Here is a 15,055-nt window from a genome sequence, read left to right on the forward strand (position 1 = left end):
TGAAAGAAGACACTAAGTGCATATGCATCACCTTGCGATATCATTGTAGAAGTGACTCATGGGTTGAATATTCAGCAGTGTTTAAGCCACTTAAAAACTGTATATCAATTTGAAAGTAACTTCAGCAACTCATTCCTATTGGTTTTCATTAAATCTTAAACACTTGCAGTCCAGGTCTTTGGAAATGTTCAAGGAGCTGTATCACTACCGCAAACTGAACTTAGTTCATTTATGGAAAATGTGCTTTATGACTATAGGGTTTTCTATAGATCAATTGCCATAAATACTGCTAAACATTTAGCAGTCCCAGAGCCCATATTAATTTTGTTACCTTCACTCAGCTCTACCTTGGTAACAAGAGTTTGACTGAGTAAGGGAAAAGTAAGGATTAATGCAGAATCACAGGATTTGGGCCAGTTTTATTTTCTTTCTCTAGCATCTTGAATAATGCATCACTTCTTTTCCCTCTCAAAAAGTGTTCTTAAGTACTACTTCATTTATTGGATTTTCCTAGAGGAAAGAGCAAGGATACAAAAGATCAAGAACTTCATGGCTGGCTGTTAGACTGAGCTGCCTTTCCAATGTCTTCTAGTAACCTCTACCTAGTGATGAATGAGCCTCTGGAGGTTGAGAGGGTCAGTTCAGCTAACACAAAAATTTGAATTCTTCTCTGAGCTGTGTAAATCACTTGACTATGTAAAAAGTGGCTAGATGTCCAAGGACAACTGCCTTTCTTGTGAGATTTCTAGTACTTCCTGTCTCCCAACAAGACAGAAATACAAGATTAGCCTTTTCCATGACAGTTAAATACATCTATCTTTTGGTGCCAAGTAGAACCAGATGTGTATTGGGTCAGGGGAAAAGAGTTATAAAAGCCATGAAAAACTCCTTTAAAATGGCTCAGGTTAACTTTGGGGTTAGATCAGACCACTTATTATTTTATGCATCCCTAAATACAGCCTTTTGGAACTGTCAGGTCTTGGAATTTTTCCTAAGGTACAGAGTTTTTTTAGAAATACACATTTCTAACTATGTTGAAGTCCCCTCTATCTGACTTTGCAGAATGTAGAACTCCAATGAAGCAGGAAGGGTTCAATATCTATTTCAAACACATTATTACACTCTGCACTCCCTATGTATTGTGTTGACCTTACAGGGAGAAATTAAAAATGATTTCTGTACAGGAGTAGACTCAGTACAGAAGAATATATAGCTAACACTCCAGTCCCTATCAGAAAATGAAGTATATATGGAGGAAGGAGAAGGAAAACAAAAAATGAGCAAACTTGGTATTCTAGGCTTCACAGAATGTCAATATGACCATATAGAAGATGCAAAACACTTCAAGTATACTTTCCTCTTACATCTAAACATGAACTTCTTCTACACATAAATATCTTGAGTCCCCTGAAAAGGAACAAGGCAGATTTATTGCCAAGGAATAGTCTGCCCAAAAAAGGTGTTAAGGCTCAATTCCACACATTAGCAACAGTGTTACACAGTGCAAATCCAGTACAACTCGCTGGATAGTCATTGTGAATACACTTCAGTTATTCTTTACTTTATAGCACATTAAGCAAGAAGGTGAGCCAGTCTGTTGAACTCAGTGGAAGAGTAAGGCCCGCTGCATCTCAGAAGTGCATCTCACCTGACAGGTTAATCCTGGGTGATTTTTTATGGCAGATGCAGTAGGTATGCATTACACCCACACCCACTGGCAGAGCAAGGAATTAGCAACCGCAGAGCACAGGTTTGCTAACACAGAGCATGAAAATCAGAGCTAAAGCAGGAATACCTAGCTCACTGTCTTCTGCTCAGACCGTAAAACATGCTGGTACTTCAGATCACAACCCTTCATCATGAGAACTGAGATAGGTGGCATGAATACTAGCCGGACAGTCGGGAGCAATGGATGCAAGGAGTTCATCTTTAGTGAGGCTAATGTTAGGCTTTTTAGAGTCATGAGCTCTTATGTGTAGATCTTGAAGGAAGTTATATACACTTTCCATGTTTATAAGACCTGAAGACAGGATTAATTCCTGCTGTTTAGTAGCATGGTGTGCTGCAGTTCCAACTCTGGCTGAATCAAAATATTAAAAAAAATGCATCTCAGCCCCTGAAAGTTACGAGGTTATTTTAAAATGCTTTTATAAAATGGTGGTCGTCTTTACTTGCTCTTTTGTTCAAGTGGGTCTTGAAAATGGCTTTCTCATATAAATATGATGACTGTTAGAGCTGGAAGCTTAAAAAGGACAAGTGATACAGGCACATTGTGGTAATATGGTGAGAGTTGGCAGCAATGCGTGGTAGAATGTGGAATATGTTACGAGTTAAAAGAAGTTAAAGGAGAAAAGTTGTTTCAGCATAAGCCACAGAAATACAATATCAACAGGGCAAACAATAGGCTCAGCCACGCAGTGTAAAAATGAGTTAGGCAGAAGCGAGTGAAGAAGTTGACCCCTGAAAGCTGTTCCCTGTGCTGCCAGGCAGTTCCATAAACCATGTACCCATCTGCTGCCTGTCAGCTCACAGGTGCCTTTCATATTTGGTGAAATAATTCCCTTTGGCAATTTAATAATGTAACTGTTACTGTTTGTAGTAATGATGAGATGTCAGTCATCCAAGCAGGGTGTTTAAAAGGAAATTTCTACTTTATGGCAGGATAATAAGCTGGTGTTCCTATGCCATTTATAGTAGACTGATCATCTCAGGTTTTCTGATGTCCTTCAGTGAAGGAAACAGTTCATAGTCCTGTTTCCAAATGAATTCATGGGATACACGCACATAATGTTTTTTCTCCACGGGATAACTCTAATATCAGAGCTGGCAAAGGTTCCAGGTCTTAGTATGTTGGGTTCAGAGGCTCTTTCCTCTATACTTCATCTGCTCTCCCTTAAATCTGCCATTAAATTTAATCTTTTCTTTTTCTCATGGGTAACTAAAAAAAAAAGAAGGTTAGAGGCACAAGCTCTGGTCTTATGAGCATGCACCGTTGCTGACCAATGCTTTAGTTTGTCTATCAAGGAATGTTCTTCAAAGTCAAATTTTCTATGTTCCTTGTCTCAGAAGTCTTTGCTTTATTTCCCCGAAGTGGAACAAAACCTGTTGAATTTATGATAGTAACTCTCATCTTCCAGGGTCTCGGGCAAGAGCCTGCTTTCTCTCAGAAGACTAATCCTGCAAACCATTCACTGTGAGAGACAAGCAGACTTTCTTCTCTCTTGTGTGCCTAGCTGGCTCCTTACACTCCTGAGCTCTGCAGATCATTAATATGAGCACCATACATAAAAGGGTCTTTCTTTTGCCTGACTCCCAAATAATCTCTCACTACATCTGAGTTATTTGCTGGCTAAAACCAATTCTTCTAAGAATAGTATATCTTGGATTCATCACCTGAACAGTGTAAATGAGGCTGAATCCAAATCTTCTTGAAAGGAAAGCTACTCTAGATAAAGGTGTATTTGGGCAGAGCCTGGCCACTAAGTCAGCCAGGCTGGCTGATGCCAGTATGCTGACGTGAGAGGCAGGGGCTTCCACCCATAAAAGTTGAGTGGTAGAGGAAAGCTTGTGATTTGTAAAGCTGCTATATTTTTTTTCTTTCATAGGAAAGAGATCCTAATGTGACTCCAGAAATATGATTGTAGATGTGATTTTAATGAACTAACCATTGAATTATTTGAGCATATCTATACAGAAAGTGTAAGGGAATGTAGAAGCCTACATGCCTTTCAATTTCCAAGTCTCCCATAGACCAAGAAATGGTAAAAGCATGCAGCTGACAGTGAAGATGTTTTAGGTATTCTCTCTTGGTTTAACAGCTTACCTTTTATGCTGAAGTTGGATAGTTAGCAATGTAAAATGACAGGCAGTGGGGTTTTTTCCTTTCTTATCTTGGAACCAATGCAAAATATATGAATGTAGTTGCTTTAGGTCAGATGTTACACCTGTCCCTTTCTCCCCTCTCCTGTTTTCTACACTGTCTCTTTTACAAGACCTTTTGCACATGGTGCTGTTGTCTGCAGATGTACAGATCTGCTCATCCATCTTCAAGAAGGATGAATTCGAAACTGCAGAGAGCTGTGAAAAGCATCGTGAGACAGCTGTTCTTGTTCAGCCTAGCAAAACGGAGCCTGAGAGAGCCTGAGTGCTTTTGATGAATGTAACAAGTTGGTATGTAGCCAGGAGAGAGCACAAGTAGAAAGGAATAAACAGTGGCTTGAAATACATTTAAACTGGAAATTAAAGGAAGCCTTCTAACTATTAGAATGGGTCTTTTCTTGAACAGAATTTTAGTAGCAATAGCAGTAACAAAAAATGGAGCTGGTTAAATCGGAAGTTTATGAAGGGATTTGTATGAGTTGACCACCTGCATCAGCACAGTCAATGAGTCCAAAAAAGAGACAAAAGACACCTTGTCTTGCCCTGTCCCCCATGTTTCTGAATGACAGCTTCCTGGGTTTTGTTTAATCAAAACACAGCTCTCTGCATAGGCTGGAAAGGAAACTCATGATTCCCAAAACTCTTACTGAGTTTCATTTTGCAGGGTGTCATCCTGCAAAAGACAACAAAACATATGTTACTTTCAACTTCCATTTTAAATAGTGTTACTCCACTGAGTTGTGCTCATCTTCCAGGAGAAGGGTGCTTTGCAGTTGATGTAGATTATATGCTTGTGCTGCAGCACTACTGGTTTTCCATGAGCTATCTTCATGACACTGCTGTAGCTGTAGAAACAAAAATACCAGTACTGTATAACAAAAAGTAAAGAAAAAATTATTGTATTATACAACCCAGTCATGTATGGCTTCTGAAACTATGCCTAGGAATTTCATAGGTCCATTTGGTCCAGAGTTTGCAAAAGGTCCCTCATTTAGCTTCCAAAATAAGTCATCTGACTTTCCAGTGCATATGGCACACTGGCATCGCTCTGAAAGTCTTTGAGCCTTGATGAGTCTCTGTAAGAGCTGTTGTGTACTGAGTACTTTGTAACCCTGACCATCATTTAGGTGTTCACATAAGAACACAGCTTTCTTAAGGGTCTGGCCCCAATCACAATTTCTGGGAACAAGAAAAGCTGGTCTCAAAGTGAGCTTTCTTGAAAATCTGGCCTTTGGAAAATTTATTCTAAACATAAACATATTATTGATCCAAATGCTTAATGAGACATTAACATTTGCTTTGCTTTCCTATTTAAAGAGTAATTTATAGATGGATTGCTTTTACAGCAGATGTCTTGATCAAGGCAGCAGTGAATAAAAGATATTCCTATCTGATGATCTTTTGGAGACCTTTTGTTAAAAGGTCAGTTTGTGATGAACAGATGTCTACATTAAGAAAAACAACAGCAATAAAAATATATTGCAGCTGGTACTGAGGGACCTGGGGGATTGGCTTGAACAAATAGATGGGTCTGAACTGATTCAGATGCCTCCTTGTTTTGGCAAAAGGTGCAAAAGAAGGAGCAGGCATGAAGACCAAGGGTCCATATTCACACCGAATCATGTGAGGGAGGTACATTTACAACATAATTGCATCTCAAGCCATTTACAGACATCAAACCATCCCTGTCACTGTTCAGGATCAAGCCACTGTTGCTGTTATTAGTTATTTGTATTACTACAGTACTTATGTATATACCAGCAATTTATTGTAGTGTCTTACATAAATGCAGAAAACCACAAAAAAGTTCCCATGGACTTGCAGTAAAAGGGAGGACACTGTGGTTAGGCACCGAAAAACAAGAGGGGACCAGACCAGGATAACAAGCACAATGCCGGTAGCCTAAAAATTGTCAGCTTTGGCATCGCAGTAGAGGGGAATTTGAGGGAGGACAGTCGGTGAATGTTCAGAAAGCCTGAGGGGCAGCAGAGGAAAAGCAAGGAAAAGCATCTGCTTCAAAACTTGGCTTGTTGCTGGCAAAAGCTGGTGTAATGGACTGGTCAGGTAGGAACTGGAAATCTGTATTTCAAGAGTACATGAGAAACAATAGTTTGGGCAAGATCAGACTGACGCTGAGGGCAGTCAAGTTTATATCTGATGAGATAAAAAAGATGAACAAAGATAAAAATGACAAAGCTAATTAAGATGCCAAGAGGGTCGATATGGTCCAAGGCAATCATCTTCACCACAGCTTTTCTCATGGCTATGAGCAAAAAGAAGATTCATTGGTCAAGGCCAAGAAAAGGGCATGTATGTAATCAAGGGGAAGTCAAGACTTGATGAGAACTGTAAGTATCTGAGCAGATAGGATGCTGCTGTGCAGAAAGAGTCTGCCAGTTTTTGAAGTGATATACATAACAGTATGGAAAGAGCTGTCCTAGATAAAGATGATATCCCAGTGATGGCAAGGTATTTCAGCTATAATCAAAGCTATATAAATTGCCAGTTTTAATCACAACTGAATTCTGCAAGTGAGAACTTTGATATGAATGAACTGTTCCAATTTTGGTTTTCATTTATAGTTTTTAGTTATTTCTCTAAAGAAAATTTGAAAATTATTAGTCAGTTGTCACTAAGATGTGATTATTTGCAACTAAGTAAAGCTTTAGCCTTGTATTTTGTACTGTTTTTATGAATCAGAAGATAAATTCTAACACAGTTATATAGTTTAATGTAGATTGACTGAGATTCTAAATAATCGCTCTGTATTACTTTAGAATATGGTGAATGATGTATTTCTTTTTACTAGGTTATCATTCTCTTTTTAATATTTTCTCTACTAATATAACGGGAAACAAAACACAGTAATGGTATATAGGTGTTTAAGTCCTTCAAGATCTTCAAAATACAAAATCTTATCTTCTCTTGCCATGTTTGTTATTAATGGAGTTAAAATTTTAAAATGCCTTGCTTTTTCAGAATTAAATCAGTTTTTCAGCTTTGAATGAAGGTAGGTATAATTTCACAAGGAGATGCTCTTTGCTATAAAAGAGGAGAGCAAAATGTAACAAACATATATGTTTCTTTCTTCTTCCGAAGTCTTTCTCTGGTCCAAAGTTTTCTCTGGAAAACAAAGAGGCAGTAGAAGAATCTGTGCTCGAAAGAATCTGAAAGCTGTACAAGGTTGCTATGCAATGGTTCTTGCAAAGCATTAGCAAAAACGTAACTAGTCTTTAATGGGCTGGAAACAGAGGAAGACACTGGACAGTTAATGTTAATTCCTTCAGTTCATGAAGAGACATATGTCTGCATGTTGCTTTTAATAACTGCAGGTGATGCTTTAGGTTCATGTTAACAAGCCTTAAGCTAGAGGTTGAAAAGGCTTTGTTTCTGAGATGAAGAATGTCATTGTTGTCCAACACATGATTTGTTTTTCATCTACTAATCTTAAAATGAAAAGGTGCTGCTTATCTCTTGGGAATCTTTTACATGGGAAGAAAGAGAGCCGGGAATGGCCATTTAATGTGTGTAAGAGTGAGGCTTTAATAGGAACATACTGCAAGAAATTAATTGGTTTCCTCTCAAGTGATAAAAGAGACTGTTAGAAGTCCTTGCAGTATTTGCTTGGCTCCTTTCTTCCCCAACCACTGTAGTTTTTAGTAACATGCAAATAAAGCCCATACGATTCTGATGGTATGCTCTTGCTTTTATAATATCCTTTTTCTGGAAGGTTTTGGAAGGCTATCGTGAGACCAGCTGGGCAGAGTTGCTGTAATTGAATAGATAAAGATTCCCATCTGGGAACAGGTAGTCTTACAACCATAGCAATTATGTTACAAAATTTATGTTGACCATACATGGCTCACCTACATTAACATTACAGTTGATATTAGGCATGCACTTTTGAAGTGAATTTCCTGGTCATCCCCACTTACTCTTCTTTGGTTTGCAGAGCACACAAGCCAGGTTTCTTTTGGATGAAACTAAGCCAAAAGATGCATTCAGGATCTTGTGCTCCCACTGCTACTGGACATGCAATCTACAGAACTAGCCTGAAGCTAGTCCAAAGTCAAGTCTCCTGAAACATATATTGTGGGCATTGGGTCCTCAGTGCTACCTTTTTCACTCTACAGAGGCATTCCTATTGCACAACGCAATGTAGATAGAGTCCAAATTCCCATTGACTAAGGAACTGCTGATTCTTGGAAGGGCAGTCTTGTAACAGTACCCAAAGAGCTTGCAGGAGAGGAGAGCATTCCCATGGCAAATGATATCCTATTTGATTTAGCTTCATCTCTTTCTGAAGAGTAGAAATACCCTGGGGAAGATACCCAAAATAAAGTTGCTATAAGCAAGCAGTCTGCAGCTTAGGAGAATGGGTTGCTTCAGGGCAAAATTTCAGCTGCATATCCATGCCTGAACCCAGGGCTGAGAGAATGGCCCTGTTCACATTCAGATTCACATGAATCTGAGTTTTATAGCCTGTTGATCTCAGAGGGCTGGAAAGAAGATGAGGGAATTTGTTGGGGTAAATGGCTTTTCCCTTGTTTAGTTTGCAGCCAGCAGTCTAGTTGGGGATACTGAATGTTAAGGATGATCCTTGGAGATCTAGAACAGATGAGACTGAGAGAAGTGCCAGGCAAAAATCTTCCATGAGAAGGACTTGAATTGAGATGGACAGTAATTTTTTTCTGAGATAATACTTCAATAAGAGGCAGGAGATGAAGACTTCTCTCCTGATTCCCAAGAGCTCAAGCAGCAAAAAGTAGTCATTGTTGTCAAGCTTGCTGTTGAATGTACGTGGCATATGTCTGTGTCAGTTGGCTTCTGTTCACTTTCTTATCCATAGAGAGCACTACTGATCACTACCCAGAAATACCGGCACCCCATGCTCCACCACTGCCCAAGCCTAAGCCTAAATCTAAAAAAGCTCCACTACCACCAAAAAATGCTATTGCTGCTTCCACCACCACCAGCCATAAGAGTAACGAAGCACCTCATGCTAAAAAAAAGGGAAAGGCTCCTGCTAAGCAGCCTCCTCTCCCACCGCCCAAGCCAACAAGTCACAGTGCAAATCGAGAAGCTGGTGAGTACTGCACAGTACTGCAGTGCCAGTTTTGGTGGGTGCATGTGCATGGGGGTGCTTGGCTTGGTCTTAAAATAACTTTTGCCTTGGTACATAGCAGTGTTACTGAAGAGCATGCCATGGATGTTTTTAGCTAGCTTCCCGCTGAGCTCAGGTGCTGCTGTCTGCAAACACCCCAGACAATGGACAAATCGTTTCGCTGTTCAATGAAACACCAAGCACATCAGAGATGATATTGAATTCCCAGTTCAAGTGTGAATGCTGGCAACAAAATGACCCAGAGAACTGCTGAAGAATCAGCAGGGAAAAAGGTGACTTCTGAAACCAAATAGATGAGTTGCCCCAAAGTAAAACTACTTTGGTATTGCTGTAACTTTCTGTTGGAAATGTCTACTATTCCAATTCATTTGACAAGATTACAAGATCTCAGAGAGGTAAAGGATAAAACCATGAAGACGTCTTTAAAAACTGTTGAGTGGCAGTTGTTTTAGCTGCAAAAAAAAAAAAAAAAAATTATAACTCATTAGAAATGGCCAGGCTTCCGTGAGCTGTTTGATGGCTTGCTGTGATTCTAAATACACACTGGAAGTGGAAAATGTCAGTCATCAGGCACAGAGCAGATGTGTTTGTCACTACACTTTTAAATCAGCAGTGATGCTAGATTAAAGGTTATAGGTAGCCATTCTTAAGGTACTGATCTCGAGTTTGAATGGTTGTTATTTAGATGATGACCAAAATTAAAGCATCCAAATATAATTTTAACACAAGCAGTATTGTGATGAACAGACTGTATATATGCATTGGCAAACTTATACAAGCCTTGTGTTTTCAATCCTCTGTCACTCTTGGAAAGCCCTTCAGTCCCTCCAGTTTTCTCTCCCAAGTATACCTCTTCATAGCTTGCACGTATTGGCACGTTTTGTATTTGAAGCACACAGAAGAGGACTGTTTGAAAACATTGCAAGACTGCTAGAGTTACAATAATAACTTTGCCGTAAAATATCCATTAACTTGGTATTAACTGTCCTTACTACATCAGACGACCACAAGAATAAACATTCTGAAAACCCAGAATTTGCTGTTGTATTTCACATGCAGCTGGAAAACTCAGTTCTTCCTAGGTGAAGGAACTTTATAACAGCAGACCTTTCAGAAATAAAACAACCCATCACATAAAGAAATCTTTATACCAGTGGTTGGTAATAAGCTGTCAGGTATCTGAGTTCTTAAGTTAAAATATATTCGGATTCCAGATTTGTCATTTAGTAGCCTTGCTGAAATGTCACGCAATGCTGGAGACCACACGGGTGTGAAATATATCCATGTATCCCTTATATAAAATAGTACCTATTCTACTGGTAATTTCTTCCAACAGTAAAAGTACATTGTGTTCATTTGAAGTGGGGCAATACTTAATAAATAGAGCTAATCAGGAGCAGTATTAGTACAAGAGGTTTGTCAGAAAGTGAACACATGATGCAGGCAGTGATCCAGTCCCATGAAGGGGAAGAGGAATATAAGTAACTGAGCCACAGCTCTCCTGCGGGCACCACAGCAGGTTTCCAAACTGAAAGAGTGGAATTGGGATAAGGGGACTTAAACGTGGGCGTGGACATGTGCCAGAAGGCAAATAACAGCCATGAAATTTTTTATTTAATCAAAATTCAAATCTTCTATTGAAAAAGAAGCATGACAGAAAATTGTCAGCCAGCCCAGTCAAAACCAACAATAGCAATAGTACTTTTGACCCACGTGAAACTGTAGGGGTTTTTTCCCTGGGAGAAGTCTTTCAAGTTTCTCTATCTGATTGCAGGTCCAGAAGGGTTCTGAGGATAATGTAAGGGTTTTTTCAATGGAAGCTTCTTTAGACATTTTCCCAGCAACAATTATAGTGTGGTTGTATATTTGTATTATGTTGGAGTTCTTAACTGCAAGCGTGTAGCTGCTTCTGTTGACCTCCAGCCTGTGTTGAAGTGCTTTGCTGGATTAGAACCAGAGCTCTTTCTTACTACCAACTTACTCAGAAAGGTTACTGTGAAACAATATGCAGATTAGAGCCACCATCTATTTCCACTGCAATTGCAGACTGCTGCCTATACCATTTCTTTGCTTCTTTTTGATTTGCTGTTAAGTCAGTGATTTGTACTTTACGTGGATGATGAGTGCGGTATCAGTAGATTCGGTACAGTGCCCGTTACGGTCACCTTGCAGCACAAAAAGGGACAGTGATTTGCCTGAAGTTTCTGTGGGTTTTTTCAGATGTACTGAAAGCCTCACAGGATTTTAAACGTTTATCAACCGTAACACTCAGCTACAGAAGAGGACGGTATAATATGTCTTTTGAATTATTTTCCATCTTCTTTGAGACCGAGAACAGTCTCACTGTGAAAGCTATTTTTATATTGTGAGCTTATTATGGCCAGTATCTGTATTTTGGTTCTATCCTAATCTGCTGGGGTTTTGTTTTTATTTAAATGCTTATAAGTAAAGTAGGCCTTTCAGCAGATTTCTGTTACAGCTTTCTGTTTTACTCAGTAAGCTTAGCTACAGGGCTGCTGTGTAGCTTTATAATGCTTTCATTTGTTCTCTGGAGGTTAATGCATTTTTACTATAGCAGAAGTATTTGAGTTGGATGCATTTTGATGAAAAGGACTGAATCATAAGATGGTTGTCATTTTTATTGCTTTTTAAATGAAAGTCACAGGTTTGAAACTCCCAGTCCAGGTGATGTGTGCATCAACATAGCAATCAGAAATGTGGCTGGAATGCACATGGGCATGCAGGCTAGCTGAAATCTCTTGCAAACTTGGGCATTATACATACATGCTTCAATATGGTAAGTATCACAGGATTAAACAGCAGCATCACTGGCCAGCTTGTACAGCTAGAGTCAAAACCTTGTTTCACTACATTTTCAAGGCTACCTGAGTTGGTCACTGGTAAGACGAACACCTTCAGTACATACAGGAGGCCTTCAATGCCTCCTCCCTTCTGGAGATCATTTGTGCAGAGTGGAATTGGTGGTTTCTGCCTCTGTTTTATGAACATGTCCAACTGAATTTGCAAGTACATCTTGTTTTGCTGTCCCTCTGCTGCTTGCAATAGCTAGGAGCACACCACTAGCAATAACATTGTGAAAGGTAATTGACTGATGTCCGTAATGGTACTGAGGTGTTCATTGAAAAGCATAAGGAAAATCACGGTAAACACGTTTGGAATAAGGAGCTGACTTTTTAGATGATGTCCAGGCAAGTTGTAATGGGCCAATGCAGAATGCTAGAGTCAAACTCTCACCCATTTGTAAGGTTGATCCCCTCGACTGTTCTTGGGCAAGTATTCATAGTTTCAGTTTTTCCCACCTCAAAGGTGAAGTTTGAGCTGCAACATTTACTCATCTCAAACATACAGATGAAGGATTGTAGGTGTATCAAGTGTAATTTTTTCATTTTCTAAATATCAGCAGAAAGAACAGTGCAAAAATAATATATTTGCAAGACTGTAAAATGCCTTTTTCTTTTTCTTATTTTAGCTAGTTCCTCTCATGCAAAAAAACCACCAGTCTCCAAGTCCTCTTCATCACCATCTCCTTCGTCCACATCATCTCATCCCAAAGCCTCTAAGGAGACCTCCAGCAAATCAGGCACATCAGGGACTCCCAGGGGCAAGAAAAAACCCGGGAAACAGTCAGCCCCACGAACAGCGCCAGATGGGGCTGCTGCTTCCCCCTCAGGTGCCACAGCCAACAGGTTGGAAGCAAAGGCAGAAAAACCCGAGCCTGAGCAGCCTTCCATAGTGATTTCTGAAACGGAGGACGCAGACCAGCCGAACAAGCTCATTGTCCCCCCTCCTCCCACCGCTGCCCCCCCACCACCCCCACTTCCACCTCCCTTTCCTGCTGCAGCTGGCCAGCCCGCTGTCTCCTCCGATGCCCAAGATGTGTCAGACGACTGTGTGGCACGGCCAGCCGGCCCCGGATCAGATACTAAACCTCTTCTTCAAGCTGAGCATAGCATGGACGAGAGCCTGAGCAGTACGGCCCTAGGCAGCGGTCCAGATGCTAGCAGAGAAGACACAAAAAGGTAAGACGGAATGGCTGTTGTGGGTGGGTGGTAAGACCCATACCGAGGAAGCCACATTTCTTCACATAAGGGGCACCGTAGGCATGTAGGGATCTCTTCTGTTTCTTCTGCTGACTGGTAATAGTTTGCGTTGCATCACAGCACAATTTGTTTCTTGCCAATGCCTTTGAGCCATTCACCTGCAGTACCTCATATTTCCCCAGAAGGTCATTGCTCATAACCTGCCTCCTATGTCGTTGCGTGGCTTAATGTGACCGCTGCGGTCAGCAGTTCAGCTAGTAGCTGGTAACACTTTTATTTCTCTCTCATAAAGGCAAACAAGAAATGATGCTGAATTACAAGGGGTTTTTTACTATTTTGTGGATATCATTAAATATCTCACTGCTAAAGCTCTCAATTCAATAGCTGAATTTACTTGCACACTTGAAAATGACAGTTTCAGGCTTCAGTTAGTAGGTGTTTGGACTGTCTAATAGCTGCCTAATAGTTTGTCTAAGTCTCAGATGCTATAAAATCTAGTCAAGAGAAGGGTTATAATTACATTTTTTAAGGAAAACGGTTGGCAGCAAAAATGAAACTGGCTTATTAATCTGTCTTTTCCCTGCCACAAGAATGAGCATCTTTCATAACAACCCAAGAGGGTTTAGTCTAGATGCCAGTGGCCTAGGGACTTTCCTTTAAATCCTTGTTGGTACATCTGTGCCAGCATTATGCTCCTGTGCTGCTTCTCCCTTTGCTTTACGCTTCCTTTACATAAAGATTTTCCCAAGGCAGAGGGCACTCTGCTGTTGATTTCCATGTTAATCAGTGATGGGCATGAACATTTTGGACTCAACAGCAGTAAAAGCTGTGTTTACAGTAGAGTTAGGCTTCCAGAAGAGGAAGCTTTGCACTCCCATCCGCTCTCTGACTCACTTTTGTAGTGTTGGTCCCATCCCACAGGAACAAAAAAGAATTAGGATTTTTCCATATACAGGCTTTGCAGATTGTTCCAGATTGTTTGCAACTTTTTTCCTAACATACATACACACAGATACATGTACACATCTGCATACTTTATATATTTAAGTTTTTTAGAAAGGAGAAGTTACTTTGAATAATAGGACTTTTATTTTCATACTTGTTATACAGTCTGTCTCCCATTTGTGTTCTGTGCTGCTTGCATTAATGTGACACCGTGTCTGCTTATGAATTAACAGCTTGGCTACCAAAGAAGACCAAGAAGCGGAGGCACCTGACCAGGCACGCTCTGAACTGGTGGAGGAGGCTTCTGACGCTGCTGCCCCTCCTGAGAGTGAAAGCGGCAGAGAGAGCCACAGCAGCGACTCGGACTCCGATGGGCCAATACTGTACACGGATGATGATGACGACGATGATGATGATGATAATGCAAGTGCTGAAAGTAAGCATCCCGCTGAGAAGTTGCAGGCTACCTTTTGCACGTTGCGTTATGTGAGCGAGCACGAGGCGTGCTAATGCGAAGTAATGAGAGGTATGGCTGCATAGGATGGTTTTAGATGATTTAGTATTTCACCACTACTGAGAAATGACCGTCCCGCTTCTCCCAGACAATTGTGATCGTCGGAGCACCTTAGCAGATAGAGCAGATCACAGTGGATTACATCTAATTTTACAGCTTTGAAATTTCATCTGGGGTCATGGCTATATCATCACCCTCATTTGGCAGAAGTGCTTGCTGCTGCTGAAGGGGGTTGTCCTGCTCACCTTCTGCCTAATGCTTGCTCCCAGCTGTTCATTCTTCCCTTAGGCCAGCGCTCATGTTTATTTTTGCAGTGGTGGCTGTTGTTGAGGAGGGCAACCCTACCTCTACCACCTGCAGGGTGGCCTTATGTCAGAATAAAATGACCGTCAAACCATGGCTTGAGAGCCTTGCCCGCAGCCGTTCAGGAGGAGGTGCTTCACTGGCCTTAGTGAAGAAGGCCTGAACACAAAAGTGCTGTGTACCGAAGGGGGGTGAGAGAAAATGAACGGTTTTGGTTTTTTTCCCTTG

General features: G+C 40.7%; 1 protein-coding gene across 2 annotated transcripts in view; it reads left to right on the forward strand.

Annotated features, from left to right (window-relative positions):
* The window catches only part of PHACTR2 (phosphatase and actin regulator 2), an 83,639-nt gene that overhangs the window by 46,010 nt on the left and 22,574 nt on the right, over positions 1 to 15,055 (forward strand). The window contains exons 5-7 of one of the 2 annotated variants that reach the window (XM_075035888.1): positions 8,729 to 8,965; positions 12,495 to 13,044; positions 14,244 to 14,446. In XM_075035888.1, the coding sequence (XP_074891989.1) occupies positions 8,729 to 8,965; positions 12,495 to 13,044; positions 14,244 to 14,446 (990 nt within the window). The remainder of the gene's footprint in view (positions 1 to 8,728; positions 8,966 to 12,494; positions 13,045 to 14,243; positions 14,447 to 15,055) is intronic. The other variant, XM_075035889.1, reaches the window with a different exon arrangement.

Source organism: Buteo buteo, chromosome 9 (assembly GCF_964188355.1).
Source record: "Buteo buteo chromosome 9, bButBut1.hap1.1, whole genome shotgun sequence".
NCBI lineage: Eukaryota > Metazoa > Chordata > Aves > Accipitriformes > Accipitridae > Buteo > Buteo buteo.